This window comes from Alosa pseudoharengus, unplaced genomic scaffold (assembly GCF_046254945.1).
Source record: "Alosa pseudoharengus isolate Yale_2024_CS ecotype anadromous, Long Island Sound unplaced genomic scaffold, YU_APseudo_1.1 YU_APseudo_1.1_scf_13, whole genome shotgun sequence".
In the NCBI taxonomy this organism is placed as follows: domain Eukaryota; kingdom Metazoa; phylum Chordata; class Actinopteri; order Clupeiformes; family Clupeidae; genus Alosa; species Alosa pseudoharengus.
Genome location: NW_027468598.1, coordinates 16,352,596 through 16,366,508, shown reverse-complemented (window position 1 = coordinate 16,366,508; position 13,913 = coordinate 16,352,596). Strand labels below are relative to the sequence as shown.

The window sequence follows — 13,913 nt, the reverse complement described above, 5'->3', positions numbered from 1 at the left end:
GTAAGTTATTACAATTAAATCAATGCAGGTGATATAGGTCTAAGTTATTACAATGTAACCACCATTTATTAAACAGCTTGCTCGTGACAACGCTTTAAAAACAAGCTCTTCCCCGACAAATTTTCCCCGACTCAAACAAAGTGTTTTGAGGAAAATAGGTGAATACGTCTGAAAGAAACAATTCATGTAGAAAACAACACGGCTCTGGCAGATTCGTTTAATTGAGACAGGATATGTTTATCAGACCAAAGAGAAGAAAACATTCCCCTGCTGTTTCACTTTTAAAAGGCGCACTCATTGGCGGTCCCGCGTTGTCACTCAAGTAGGGGTGGTGTCAGCTGACATATGATAGTTCCAGTAACAGCACTTACGCTCAGTACAACCACACTCAACAGGCAGGAATACGGATAGGCACAACAGCCTACGAGCGGAGTACTGCTTAGACTGGATTGCAGACAACAACTACCGCCTATCAGCTGGACAGGGACGTTTCTGAGTGTTTTGCTGCGCCACATCTAGTTTGGTGTTTACGCTTTGGACTTCGCTTGGATTCACGGACTTGTAGCCTACACTAATGTAGGTTAATAGTTTTAGCGGTGTATGTGACGCGACTTATTTCCTTTACCATTGCTGTTCAATTTCGGTTTGTTTTTCTCTGGGTTTGTTGCGCATGAGTAACTTTCCCCGTGAAACTTCTATGTGACTCTTGGATTGGACTTTCTATTGCTATTATGGCTGAGGCAGCCCAGCGACAGTTAGTGGATATCGACCCGGATTTCGAGCCCCTTTCCCGGCCCCGTTCTTGTACTTGGCCCCTACCACGGCCGGACTTTAGCAACCCGGCTGACTCCAACACATCCTCGCCAGCTCCCTCCGTCAAACAGGAGCCCACCAACAATGCTGACTTCATCAACAATCTCAGCTTGTTAGAAGAGAATGAAGACTATCCAGAGCAGAAGCCCCTGGGCCTGTGCAGTGACTTCTCATGTCAGGAGAACTGTATCCAGACTCATCCACATCAACAGCAGCAGCAGCTGCCGAGCCCACAGATAGCGCACCAGCAACAGGTGCCCCTGCTCTCCTCTCCGGTCGGCTCGACCTCGTCGGTGGCGGCGGCCGCTGCTGCCGCTGCTCAGCGGAAGAGCAGCTCGTCTCGCCGTAATGCCTGGGGAAATATGTCTTACGCTGATCTCATCACGAAGGCTATCGAGAGCTCCCCGGAGAAGCGCCTCACCTTGTCGCAGATTTACGACTGGATGGTGAAGAGTGTCCCTTATTTCAAGGACAAGGGTGACAGCAATAGCTCCGCTGGTTGGAAGGTAGGCCTTTGTATTTACGTATAAACGTACTGCTTAGTAGTTCCCCTGAGTGTGTAGTTCGGAATCTTAGGAAGCTGTCATGCTTTAAAATTATCGACTGATAGCGTGCCAGTTATCCATGATAAATAGGCTACTTGGCTGGAATACAACGAAGTGTTCATAACAGAAGGCTGATGTGTAATGGGACGGATGAACACATAGACACGTGTAGAAACTCAGTCTCTCTGGCTGACATAGACAGAGAGACTTGGCAATGTCTCAAGTAGAACTATATATACAGACTTTTTCGATGTAGTCTACATATATGGTCTTGGAATTGCCAAGGTATTTTCTTCTCCATTGTATTTTGCCTGAACTCTGTTTTGCACCCTGGCTCTCCTTGAATGCTGCCTATTCATCGCTCAGTGCAGGCCACTCTGCCTGACCATTAGCAGCACATGGTCATTTTCAGAGACAACAGGTCAGTCGTTTCTGTGGCTGGCCGCTCGCAGTCATCTGATTCAGACCTTGAGCTGTTACCAAGTGTCTGCTGACTCAAGAGATCCCCCCCCCCCCTACCGTATGTATTTCCCTCACGGGATCAAAAAGTATATATATACTTATACATACACAGTCATACACACACACACACATACACATACACACACCTCCCCTTCTCCAGACTTTCCCCCCTCCAAAGAAGATCAGGGAGATTGGGGCTATATATTACAGGGTCTGTGGTTCCCTCCAATGGTGTCTTCCGTTGAAATGACTCTCGGATGCAGCACAGTTGTGAATCGGGAAATAAGAGAATGAAACTGAGTCACGGATGCTTCAGATCTAGCCTGCCTTTGGGCCAGAGTCACACACTCGTTTGGATGGGGGATGGCGGTAGGGTGGGGGTGAGTTGTGAAGCCTTTGGTTGTATTGTGAGTATTGATTTATCCATGGCGTGCAAGAAAAGCCTTGACAACGAGAAGGTAAACAAGTAAACAGTGCCACGTGAAAATCCATGGCAACAGTGTAGTGGTGTAGCCTGATTGATGGAGGTTGCGCAGTATTTAGGTGTAGCTCCCCGCCTGTGGCCTGTCGCCACCCAGAAGGATTTAGAAGACAATTCCCTTACTGGGGTTTGTCAAAGTCACACACGTCACTCTGTGGCGGTTAGACAGGCTTACTCATTTTCTTTTTCTCTTATGGGTGAGACTTTTGTCCCCGCATTCCACACAGACAGTATGTTTTGACAGGCATTGACAGACCCGTATGAAACTGTATGAATAGAATGAGGGTTGCCCTCTGTTTTAGAAGTAGGACGAGTCCTGTCTTTTTGTAACTGTGTGTTTTGGTGACGCACTGCTGTCTAGGTATCGATGGCAGTGGAAGTGCACTACCATAACCCTGTGTTTGTCATTACGTGTGTGTGTGTGTGTGTGTTTTACTCTCTCTCTCTCTCTCTCTCTCTCTCTCTCTGTGTGTGTGTGTGTGTGTGTGTGTGTGTGTGTGTGTGTGTGTGTGTAATCCAGCAGTTGTAAGCCAGATAACAACACATAAGTGTTATTCTTTGGATGTTGTATGATGTAAGAATGACATGTGGCTTACGTACACCAAGTTCATAGTACAGCTTAGATAAGAAACTATACTCAAGATCTCTACACTCCGGCATTCGCAGCACACACCCCATTTATTGGCACTTCCGATTACTGCAGGTCTTAAGTAACTTGTAATTACCTGTGTTTTGATTTCCACTCAGGGTCACTGTGTCCAAATGCATGTCCTGTCCTTTTGACCTGTTGATCATTTACAAAAATGGTATAAGCCAGTGCTTGAACAAATATGTGGAGTTTTTAAGTTGTTGTTAACAAACCATTTACATTAATTGACATATGGTCTCAAAGTCATATATACACCTTAAAAAAATTATGGGAACACTTACAGTTTTCCACAATTGTTAAAACACATTTTTTTGAAACCTTCCACCTATTTCTCCATTCTCAAACTACATTCACAGAATGTCTGACAGTTCTTGCAAAATAAAACACTCGCTTTAAAAGTGTTACTTGTGCTCAGAACCAAACAGTGTCAGAGTACCAATCCAGTGTATGAGCAGTATATATATATATATATATATATATATATATATATATATATATATATATATATAAATAGTACAGTATATATATGACTTTGAGACCATGTGCTTGACTTTGCTGTCATACAGCCATCTCCACTCTCTCTCTGTCTCTCTCTCTCTCTCTCTCTCTCTCTCTCTTTACCCTATTCGCCAGTATTCGCCAGTACCGAAGGGAGAAGTATATGAACACAGTTGTCCAGTGCCCATGGGCACAGGGGCACCCTGCCTGCCTGTCTCTTCTGCCACTGTTATGGGCATGGAGCCCGCCCTGGATAGCGCTGCGCTCCCACTGGCCCTGGCACAAAGAGGGGTCCAGGCGGCGGGGTGGGCGAGACTGTGGGAAAGACGAGATGCCATTCAGCGCCACTCCTAGCTGGGTTATTCATAGATAGACCCCCTTGCATCTCTCCCACCTCCCCCTCACCATCCTCCTCCTCATCCTCCTCCTCCTCCTGCTAAACTGTCATGGCTCTATTAAGCCCTCCTTTGTCTGAGCCCACTTGTCACAGATTGTAAAAAAAAGGGAGTGAAGGGGTGGAGGGAGAGAGTGAGGGAGACAGAGAAAGAGAGAAAGAGAAAGAAAGACAGAGAACACAGTGGAGGAGTGGGAGGCAAGCACTTCATCTCCTATTCTTCAGAGTCTGTCGTCCACGGCACGGCAGATATCCCTCTTTTTTCCTGCTCTCCTTGACACAATGAAAAGAGAGAGAGAGAGAGAGCGCTCTCTTTTGTACAAGCCGTGCTTGCCGTGATTGGACTTTGGCTTGTCCAGTCGCGCCAGCACACTGAGGCTCTGGATGGCTAACTTTGTCAAACCAGAGCAAAGAGAAGCCTCAGCTAGTTTTAAGAGCCACTAGCCTGTCCTCCCTAGTTCTCTTGCTGGCCTCATATTGCAACTCTCCTATTATGTTTTGCTAAGGGTCAAACCAAGTAGTTCCAAGACAGTTTGGACAAGTGTTACTGTTCAGTGGCAATCATTCACTATTACTTACTGTTGTTCCCTCCAAACCATATGTGCATAGTTAATGATCAGAGTACAGATACAACCATTATCCCACCACTCATTCTGAGGGTCTGTTTTATGTAGTTTTGTACTTTGCTTTCATGTAAATGTGTTACTCTTATGGACCCAGGGAAGTGCCCTGAAACCTGTTGAATTGTGGGTGTTAAAATTTGACTGATCTGTGGGGTTTCCATTAACTTGCAAATTTCTCATTCTGAGTTCTGAGGAAGAGGCCACCACACAGATTGGGTAAATGGTATCGCAAACAGAAAGAGATGATCTGGAACAAAAACGTTTCTTTCTTTCAGTCTTTCAGACCTTTCTGCTATTTAATTTGCATGTTTACCACAAAACTTCAAAGAAAGCACTAGACTTTATTGGAAGACAGGACATGAGAAACATGATGACAGCTTCCTAGAAGAAAGACAAGTGGAGTATTCGCCTCCTGTTTATGCAATCAGTTGGCTGTGTGTGCACATTTCATAAAGAGAGAGAAAAATCTTCCTTGGTGTGAGACATTAAAAGGGCAAATGCTGGTGATTTTATTTTGGTGGTTGAGTCATTCCTCACACACACACTCTCTCCCCCTCTCCCCAATGCTCTCCATTCCTCTTTCTCCATCCCTCTCTCTCTCTCTCTCTCTGTCTCTCTCGCGTGAGGTGAGTCATGACACACTCACAACAGGAGCCCACAGCTCACTCCTCCCTCGCGTGCATGTGAGCGAACGTGGTCATCGCCGAAAGCCACGCGCCAAAGAAGAACCAGGACACAGTGGCTCCTTTCCTCATCTCCCACTCTCTCTCTCTCTCTCTCTCTCTCTCTCTCTCTCTCTCTCTCTTTTTAAGTCTCCTTCTACTACTCCTCATCTCTGCCCTGGCTCACTGAACTTGGACCAGTTCCTGCTTGAAGCCTTTCGACTGTGATTTAAAAAGTGTTGTCGCCTAGAATAAACAACCCTTTTGTTTATCGACGTTCATCTCTATAATGTTTATCCTGGATGACTATCCTGTGAAGTTCTTCGAGTGATATATTAGTGCACACCACAGCAGATAGTGCTGAGGCAACAGTTTATTTACGCTCGTTCAGGAATGGGGTGGCGATCAAAAACGATTTAGGATTTTCGCACATGAACCCGGTGTCTTATTTTCTTCATTCGCCTTGTGCAAACAGACACCCACACACTTACGTCGAACACACGCATGCTGGCCATGTGTCGGCCGCTCAGTGTGTCCTACTCCACTTGCACGTCACTGGCCAGCACAAATATTTGGAGCCTGAGCTGTTCTTTGATGTCCTGAATCGATGGCCGCAGGTCCGGCAGGAGAGCAGGCAGTACCTTTGGTTTGTTGTCCTAAAGCCCTGATATAATCACTGATGCCTTCATAGACAGACAAATAACAAAGGATGGGTAAATCTGTGTATAGCATACAGTAATGTTAGAGGATTTTTGCATTTCTCATATCAGAATTTATGTTCTCATAACTGATCGTTCATCCTCCACATTATCTATTCACTTGTTTACATCATAAGAGCCATTTCCCTTTAGAACATCTTGGCACTCACCTGCTGTGTAGTCATACCCCCCAAAACAGGTATTGACAGTGTCCATTGTGTTGGCCAAGTCATGACATGCGGGTTAAAGCAGTTATATCATTATGTGTCAGACATCGTTTCATCAGGTTCTGAGGTTCAGTGAGGTTAGAATGTTTACTAAATTACATATCATGCAAACTTTGATGTACCAAAGCAACTAAGAAAACGTATTGTTTATGTTTATGTCTATAGTTCTTACCAGACGCTTTTGTCCAAAGCAATTTGCAATGACATCAATAGACATTACGTTAACATTCAAATGAACAGTTTAACATAAAGTCAAACAGCCTAAATTAAAGTGTAATAGCACATATCACCGTAACTCTGACTTTTGGCCCTACATTTGGTACATAGAATTGTGTCAGAGTCAACGGAGTCTTCCACCCAGCGCTTTTTTTTTGCCCCTGTAGTACTGCCTGAGAACCAGCACGAGACCTGGAGTGTCGTCCTGTTCGTTTTTCCGAGAATGTTGCAAAGCAGGGCAGAGATGCAAGATCAAGCAGGCTGATCTTGCAAGCCTCTTTGAGTCGGTCGAGGGGTAGTGGTGTGTGTGTGTGTGTGTGTGCGTGTGTTTTCTCAAGCTCAGAGCCGTCCCCTCTGCCCCTCCTCCGCCTTCACTCCTCCCTCTTTTTTTGTCGAACTTTGTCTCCATAACTCCCCAGTAGGATTGCCTCTCTGTGTTTGTCGGTCCTTTTCTGTTCTATCCATCTTGTTTGTGTCTGTGTTCGACTTGTAACTTGCTTGAGCTGTGCTGAGCGATTTAAGTAATGAAAGCCCTGAGTATAATATTTCAGATTTCTAAAAAGCCACATAGGATGGGGTCGGTTTTAAAAAGCTGCTCCTGACTCACAGAGCCGAGGAGTTCAGATAAGGTGACACTTATTAAGGGGTTGCATAACAAGGAGCGTTTTACTGGAATCACGGTGCCTCGGGCCAAAGTCTGGTGCCACTTGTTAGTCAGCGGAACTATGGCATGGAGTGAGGGCGCTGGTGGGGCACCATTCCCGCACTGCGCACCTCCCTTCCTCCATTGCACCCCCCCCCCCCACACACACACACACACACACAAATGTGACACACAACCCCAAGCCTGGCATTAAAGCACCCCTGAAAGAATGACACACACACACACACACTCACACATATATTTAAGTACATGCGCACAGTAGATTCCAGCAACAACTGCTAAATCGCTGCATCTTTCTTATCTCTTTCTAAGCTCTTTGTCGTTCAGTTTTGTTTAATTAAATTCCTGCTTCAGTGACTATGATTTCTTGGTTTTTTTTTGTTGTTTTTTTTTGTATCTGAAGTGCTAAATCATTATACAGTACCTGCTGTATAATAGCTAACAGGGTCGATATATGTGTGTATCAGTGTGTGTTTGTGTACGTGTTCAGGTTCTCAATTGTCTGCTGCTTGCTCCATGCTTTGGAGTCTGTGTGGTATGTGTGAAGAAGGACACTGAGTTGAGGGGGGTGAGGGGGTGAGGCTGCACCCATCCCACATGGCCGTGTTCAGTTCTTAAATCTGGTTGTGGAAGCAAAGCAAGTCCCGCCCAATCAGAAGAGCCTACACAACACAGCAGAAAGAAGCCAACGCCACACACACACACACACACACACGTCCACTCAGTTCCCCACCTGCCGGCTTCCATTTACGCCCTCCGGACCCCTCCACTCGTCTGACTCTAGTGACGGCCTGAGCTCGCTAGCTTGCTCGCTCGCTTGTTCTATCGTCCAAACACGGGCTGGCTTCCTTCCATGCCCCACTGCCCAGACTAAACATTTGCCCTGACAAAGAACAAAGAAGGAGGCCTTGTTTTTGCTTCTTGAATTTAGTGGTTGAAGTGGAGGCCGTGTGGTTAGGTACGTCTGGCGGAATAATAATAAAAAAAAAAGAGTTGTAAGCCTCAAACCCTACAGCCCTCTTGCATTGAAAAGTTATTCTCTTGCAAACTCCAGACTGCCTAAGCACTATGGTGCAACATTATGCCGAAGTGGTGTTAAAGAAACTGCAGCGCTGCGAAATGGAACAGGACACAAGCCAGACGTTACAGTGTCCCTGTGTGTCCTCTCCACTTCTCGTGTGTGTGTGTGTGTGTGTGTGTGTGTGTGTGTGTGTGTGTGTGTGTTGCTCCGTCTCCTGTTGGGGTGTGTGTGTGTGCGCAGGTGTCAGTGGCGAGGTGTAAAGGTCCGGGGGCCTGGCGTGAGGGAGGGCAAGGGGTTTATTTTTGTTGATCACTACGCTCCTGCCCGCCTCTGTTTACCACTCCGCTGGCCACCTGGGAGCTGGCATGCGGTGGCACGCCGTCACATAGCGATCTCTGCTTTTAGTGGCGCTGATGTAACAGAGCGGCCCGGGGTTACGGTGTGCCAAGTAGGGCAAACAGGCAGGGACACACTGAACCGTTCCCGGGAGTCACACCCAGCATGCCTTACAGGGACTTTGTGTGGGGGGCGGTTGCCGGAGCTTGGAAGCACATCCGTGGAGGGTTGGCATAGCTTCCCGCCACACACACTTACATAAGATACCCTGCCCCCACACACACCTTCCCCCCATCCTCTCTCATCTCATCTGCACCTGTGTGGGTTTATGTCTGTCTGTTTGTCTGTCTTCCTGGGTGGTCGTAAAAGTGCACAACCCTCCACCCAACAGTATGATATCAGGTGAGTCAGTTCTTTTTCCGACCACTGTCATTCCAAGAACACCCTGAATCAGTGTCTGTATTGCGGCTTGGTCTGCTACTGCTACTGCTGCTGCTGCTGCTGCAGATAGAGTCAGCTGGCCATGTCCCAGGCACAGGACAGAACATCACATTCTCATGATTCAGTTTAAGTGCCGGAGATGCGAGATTTAGCCGAGGAGAGGATCTGAGGACAGGCCTGGGCAAAGTGCTCCAGGGCGCGTTATCCTGTTACACGGGCGATGGTCGACATGCCGGCACGTCCTCTTGAAATGCAATGACTCGCAGCACGCGACAGATTTAGGATGACTGGTTGCCTCAGTGGCCCGATGCACAGACGTGTGTGTGTGTGTGTGTGTGTGTGTGTGTGTGTGTGTGTGTGTGTGTGTGTGTGTGTGTGTGTGTGTGTGTGTGTGTGTGTGTGTGTGAGTGTTGCCATGTGTGAGAGCCCTTCATGTGATGTGTCCCAGGAATCTGAATCGAGAGAGTCGAGTCTCTGCGCTGAGGTCTAGACCATCCAATCTCTGAGCTGAGGCCCGGACGCAAAACATTTTCTGGAAATTTCTGCCAGGGAGACAGCTGCTGCTGTGGTTTGAAAAAGACTTTGGGGCTTTCCTACACTGCACTGCACAGTCCAACCAGTGTTGCCTGAGTGTCACTGTGGCCTACAGTGAAATACTGTAAATGGGTCGAAGATGGGAGGATGTGCACGTAAGGCTTCATTGTGGAGAGTTTCAGGAGGAATAGTTGTCTCTTATCATTGGCAGGCCTTGTATTAAATAATGAGGGCAGTTCCGTAGACTAATTTCCAGTCATGTTTGTGTTTTTTTCTTCTGTCTCCTCTGTTTAGGTTTGGAAGTAGTCTGTTGAGGGGGTAGACATCTTGGACTGTTTAAGAAGTATGCAGTCATGGAGACTGACTCAGTGACTGAGTCAGAACGTTGTTTTGTATTTTAGAGCGCTCCGAGTTTTGGCTTGGTCTGTGCTCCACACGGTGGTAGTGTGTGTGGCAAGCGGGTTTTGGAGTGGAGCTTTGTTTGGAGTAGACTGCTCCACTTTTCCTAGGCTTTCCTCGAAAAAGCCCTCCTTTACTGACTTGCTTCAAAAATATGTAATACGTAACTTGCACCACAGTGATGGTGTGATTAGCTTGGTATAATCTCATTCAAGTCTTGTATTTTTGATTAAATGACCCATTTCTACAGTTCACATTACTTCAAACAGCAGCACAAATGTATTTTTTTGTTTCGTTTAAATTGTTTATTTCTTGAAAAGTATTTCTGGTCATCGCAATATCCCACTCCGCCCCACCACAAATAGATACATTAAGCGTGGCGAAAAATATTTCACATGAAACTTCAATCAGGCCTCTCGGAGCACTAGTGGAAAGTAGTTCCGCAGGAGAACAAAAGCAGTGCTATATCAAGTCCCATTCAGTGCTATGGGGGCGAGGGTTCCATGGATATTTTTACGCTTTCCTGTAAAAACAGAGATTCGGGCCCCCACAATGAACTTTGCGTCTCTTCCTGCTTGGCGGTGGGGATGGGGCGGGTGAGGGGTTGGAGGGGGTTGTTATTTAGATTCCGCCCAGCTGGGGGGTCATGGGAAGGCCCCAGATAGTGACATTCACACTCTGATTTCAGGCGTGGTCACGGTGGGCCTTTTACTTTAATGGTGATGCGATTGCGATTTTTTTAAGTGGGTATTTGTGTGTGTGTATTAGTGTTTTAGTGTGTGGTTTTGTGTGTGTGTGTGTGTGTGTGTGTGTGTGTGTGATCAGTGGTCCAGTGTTGGTGCTGAAATCAGGGCTGCCTTTATTTTTATGGAAGGGCTGTGTGCAGTAGAGAGGGCCTGAACCGCAGGCATTACCCGTTCCACGCTGTTGTGCAACTCCTGCCCTAAAGCGATTATGTACGGTGCCTGTCAGACTGGCCCGCCGTTATGACACACACACACACACACACACACTCCCAATCACACACACACTCCCACTCTGTAAAGCCAAGTGCACATGCACACAAGCAAGCACTCACCAGTCTCTCTCTCTCTCTCTCTCTCTCTCTCTCTCTCTCTCTCACTCTTTCTCTCCTCGCTCTACTGCTCTTCTACTCTCGCTCTCCCAAACACACTCACTGTGTCCACAGCCAGCCCCATTGGCATGATGGCCAATTAAAGTGCACCATTCAATCGCTCGGCTGTGTTTACAACCAGTCTTAAGGGCACTTCCCCCCACACCGAGTGCCCAAATGGATGAGACAAATGGCTTTAGCACTCTCTCTATGCGGGCCTGACAGTAGGAATTCCTCTTCTGACCGCATTTACATATCTGCTCGTCTCAACATCTGGTTTCGCTTTGCTCTCTTATTTCTGATTCTTAGTTTGAATGAGAGAATTGACACTCCAAGTGAGAGAGAGATGAGAGATGTCATTTCTGTTGGGTTTTTTCCATTTGTTTTGATTGGTGTGATGGTAAATTCAACTTCATTCAAAGATCAGACATGAAGAAGAGGTCGACAAGGACAGAGAGGGGAAAAAAGAAATACAGATGCCTTAAAAGGGAGAGAGAGGAAAGAGGTGAACAGAAGAACAAAGAGACTGAAGAAGACAGAAAAAGAGAGCTAAACAAAGAGAAAGAGAGAGAGAGAGAGAGAGAGACAGAGAAAGAGAGAGAGAGAGAGGCATTCAAGTTCATTGGCACTGGAAGAGTAACCTGAGGACAAAGTGTTTATTCCTGACGATCCTGTGTGTGTGTGTGTGTGTGTGTGTGTGTGTGTGTGTGTGTGTGTGTGTGTGTGTCTCTGTGTGTGTGTGTGTGGAATTCTGGATGGTGAATTCCTGGGAACAGTCAGGCAGAGAACGTGTGCCCACATGCGGGTTCATTTTTGTCTCAATGAATCATTCATGTCCTTGGCTTTTCCCGCTCACCAAAGCACAGCGCAGTCTGAGGAGACAACACGCGCCCAACGCAACAAAAACAATTACTGAGGATCGTTGAGCATGCATACTGTGTTCACATAATCAATTCACATATATGTTTGCATCTATATGCACACTTGACCATGTACAGTAAGCACTTACATAAACATTTGTAGACACACACTTAGACACATGAAATCTTCTTGTAGTTTACCATGATTTTGATTTATCACCACCCACACACAGAGGCACACGCACACACACACACACACACACACACACACACACACACACACACACACACACACACACACACACACACATGCATGCACCGACAGATAAAAGGCACCAGCTTCCCGCCGCTTTTGCACACCACAGGGTTCTAGCCATTCAGCAAGCACACCCATTTTAACTATCTGCCAAAGTTATCTATATTTTATCTATATTATTGCACCACGTGCATGGCTTGGGTAAGCACAGATAAGGGAAGGTTGAGCTCCATATCAACACATTGTATCTTCTGTCCACACTGCTGGCTACAATAGAATAGAAATATAAAGACGAGTGTTGACTTTGGAGTGTTTTAAAAGGTAAAGCCGTTCCCACACTCTTGCGATTGCCACAGGTCTCAGCCACACGGCAGACTTTCATATCACCCTCAACCTGGTTGCAGAGAGTGCAGACATGCACACGCACGCACACACACACACACACACACACACACACACACACACACACACACACACACACACACACACACACACACACACACACAGACACACACAGACACACACATACACACACACACACAAACACACATACACACACACACACACACACACACACACAAACACACATACACACACAGACACACACACACACACACACACATAGACACACACACACACACACACACACACACACACACACACACACAGACACACACATACACACACACACAGACACACACACGTGAGAGGAGCGTGGGCTGGCTGCAGTATGCAATCTGACCTGATTATCGAATCCGAGGCCTCACTATTAGTCAGCCCGGGCTCCCTCTGCCACGTTTCTCGCTTTGAGAACGACGCAGCGCCAAAGGGGAAATTTCTGCCATGCAAGGGGCCCCACAGGAAGCCCACGGGGGCCCTTTTGAAGGCGGCCGCGGAGGTGCCTGCACGAAACGAACCAAAAAAAAAAGGTGCTAGTACGGCAACGGCGCAGTGATGTCAAATCGGGGAGCAGAAGCGAAGGCCTCCCCACCCCTTTCCTGTCCGGCTTCCCGTCCTCCCGCCTCTTCTCAGCAGCCTCTCATCCTTCCTCGTTCCGTCGTTCGCTTCTCGTTTTTTTTTCTCTTGTTTTGTTTTTTTCCCTTCCCCGCCGCTTCCACATTCCTCTGTCGTTCTCTCCCTCTATCACACCACCGGGAACGCTTCCTTAGGATCCCGGCCTGGAATTTGCATGGAGTTATTTCTCTCTCTCTCTCTCTCTCTCTCTCTCTCTCTCTCTCTCTCTATCTTGTTTTCATTCTTTCTTTTTTTCCCCGTGTTTGTCTTCTCCTCTATCTCCTCTGCAATGTACTTGGGCCACCAATGGCTACAGACAGACACACCATATAACTGTCGGAAAAGAAGAAAAAAAAAAACGAGAGAGAGAGTGGGGAACAGAGATTTAAGAGAAATAACAAATCCATTGCACACTGCGACCGATCCAGTCTCTGACCTAATGTGATTCAGCAGAAGACTACTCAAGCATGCTGGAGAGAGCAACCAAAACATTACGAAAGCCAGGCGAAGTGGAGAGGAAGAGGGGGGAGAGAGACCGACAGACAGAGGGACAGAGAGACAGATGGAGAGAGAGAGGGACAGAGAGACAGACAGATGGAGAGAGAGAGAGACAGACAGATGGAGAGAGAGAGAGAGAGACAGAGAGATGGAGAGAGGGAGAGGGTGTTCCTCGAGCAGTGAGCCAGCGTCGCTGCTAAAATGGAGGCCTTAATCCCCAGGCTAAGTGATGTAACAGCACAGTGTGTTCCGCTGTGGCGCTGGCTGTGGTCGGACGGCACAAGGGACACGTCGTGCTATAGCTGCGCTTCGCCCTGTCGCCGGGGTCACTGTGGGTCTCCGATCATGTTAGCATTACATATGCAGTGGAGCTGGAGACGCAGACGCTTGCTCCGGCTGACCCCTGTGGCACAGCATTGGTGCTAAAGGTCTCTGGGCCATCTAATCGCTGGCCAGTGACACAGGTTTGGCTCAGGAGGGGCAGTTTCCACTAGCGCTGCCCAAATAA

General features: G+C 47.3%; 1 protein-coding gene across 1 annotated transcript in view; it reads left to right on the top strand.

Annotated features, from left to right (window-relative positions):
* The first annotated feature begins 393 nt into the window (after positions 1 to 393).
* The window catches only part of foxo1a (forkhead box O1 a), a 38,352-nt gene continuing 24,832 nt past the window's right edge, over positions 394 to 13,913 (top strand). Inside the window, exon 1 of the mRNA XM_076282291.1 lies at positions 394 to 1,319. Within this exon, the coding sequence (XP_076138406.1) occupies positions 732 to 1,319 (588 nt within the window). The 5' untranslated portion in view covers positions 394 to 731. The remainder of the gene's footprint in view (positions 1,320 to 13,913) is intronic.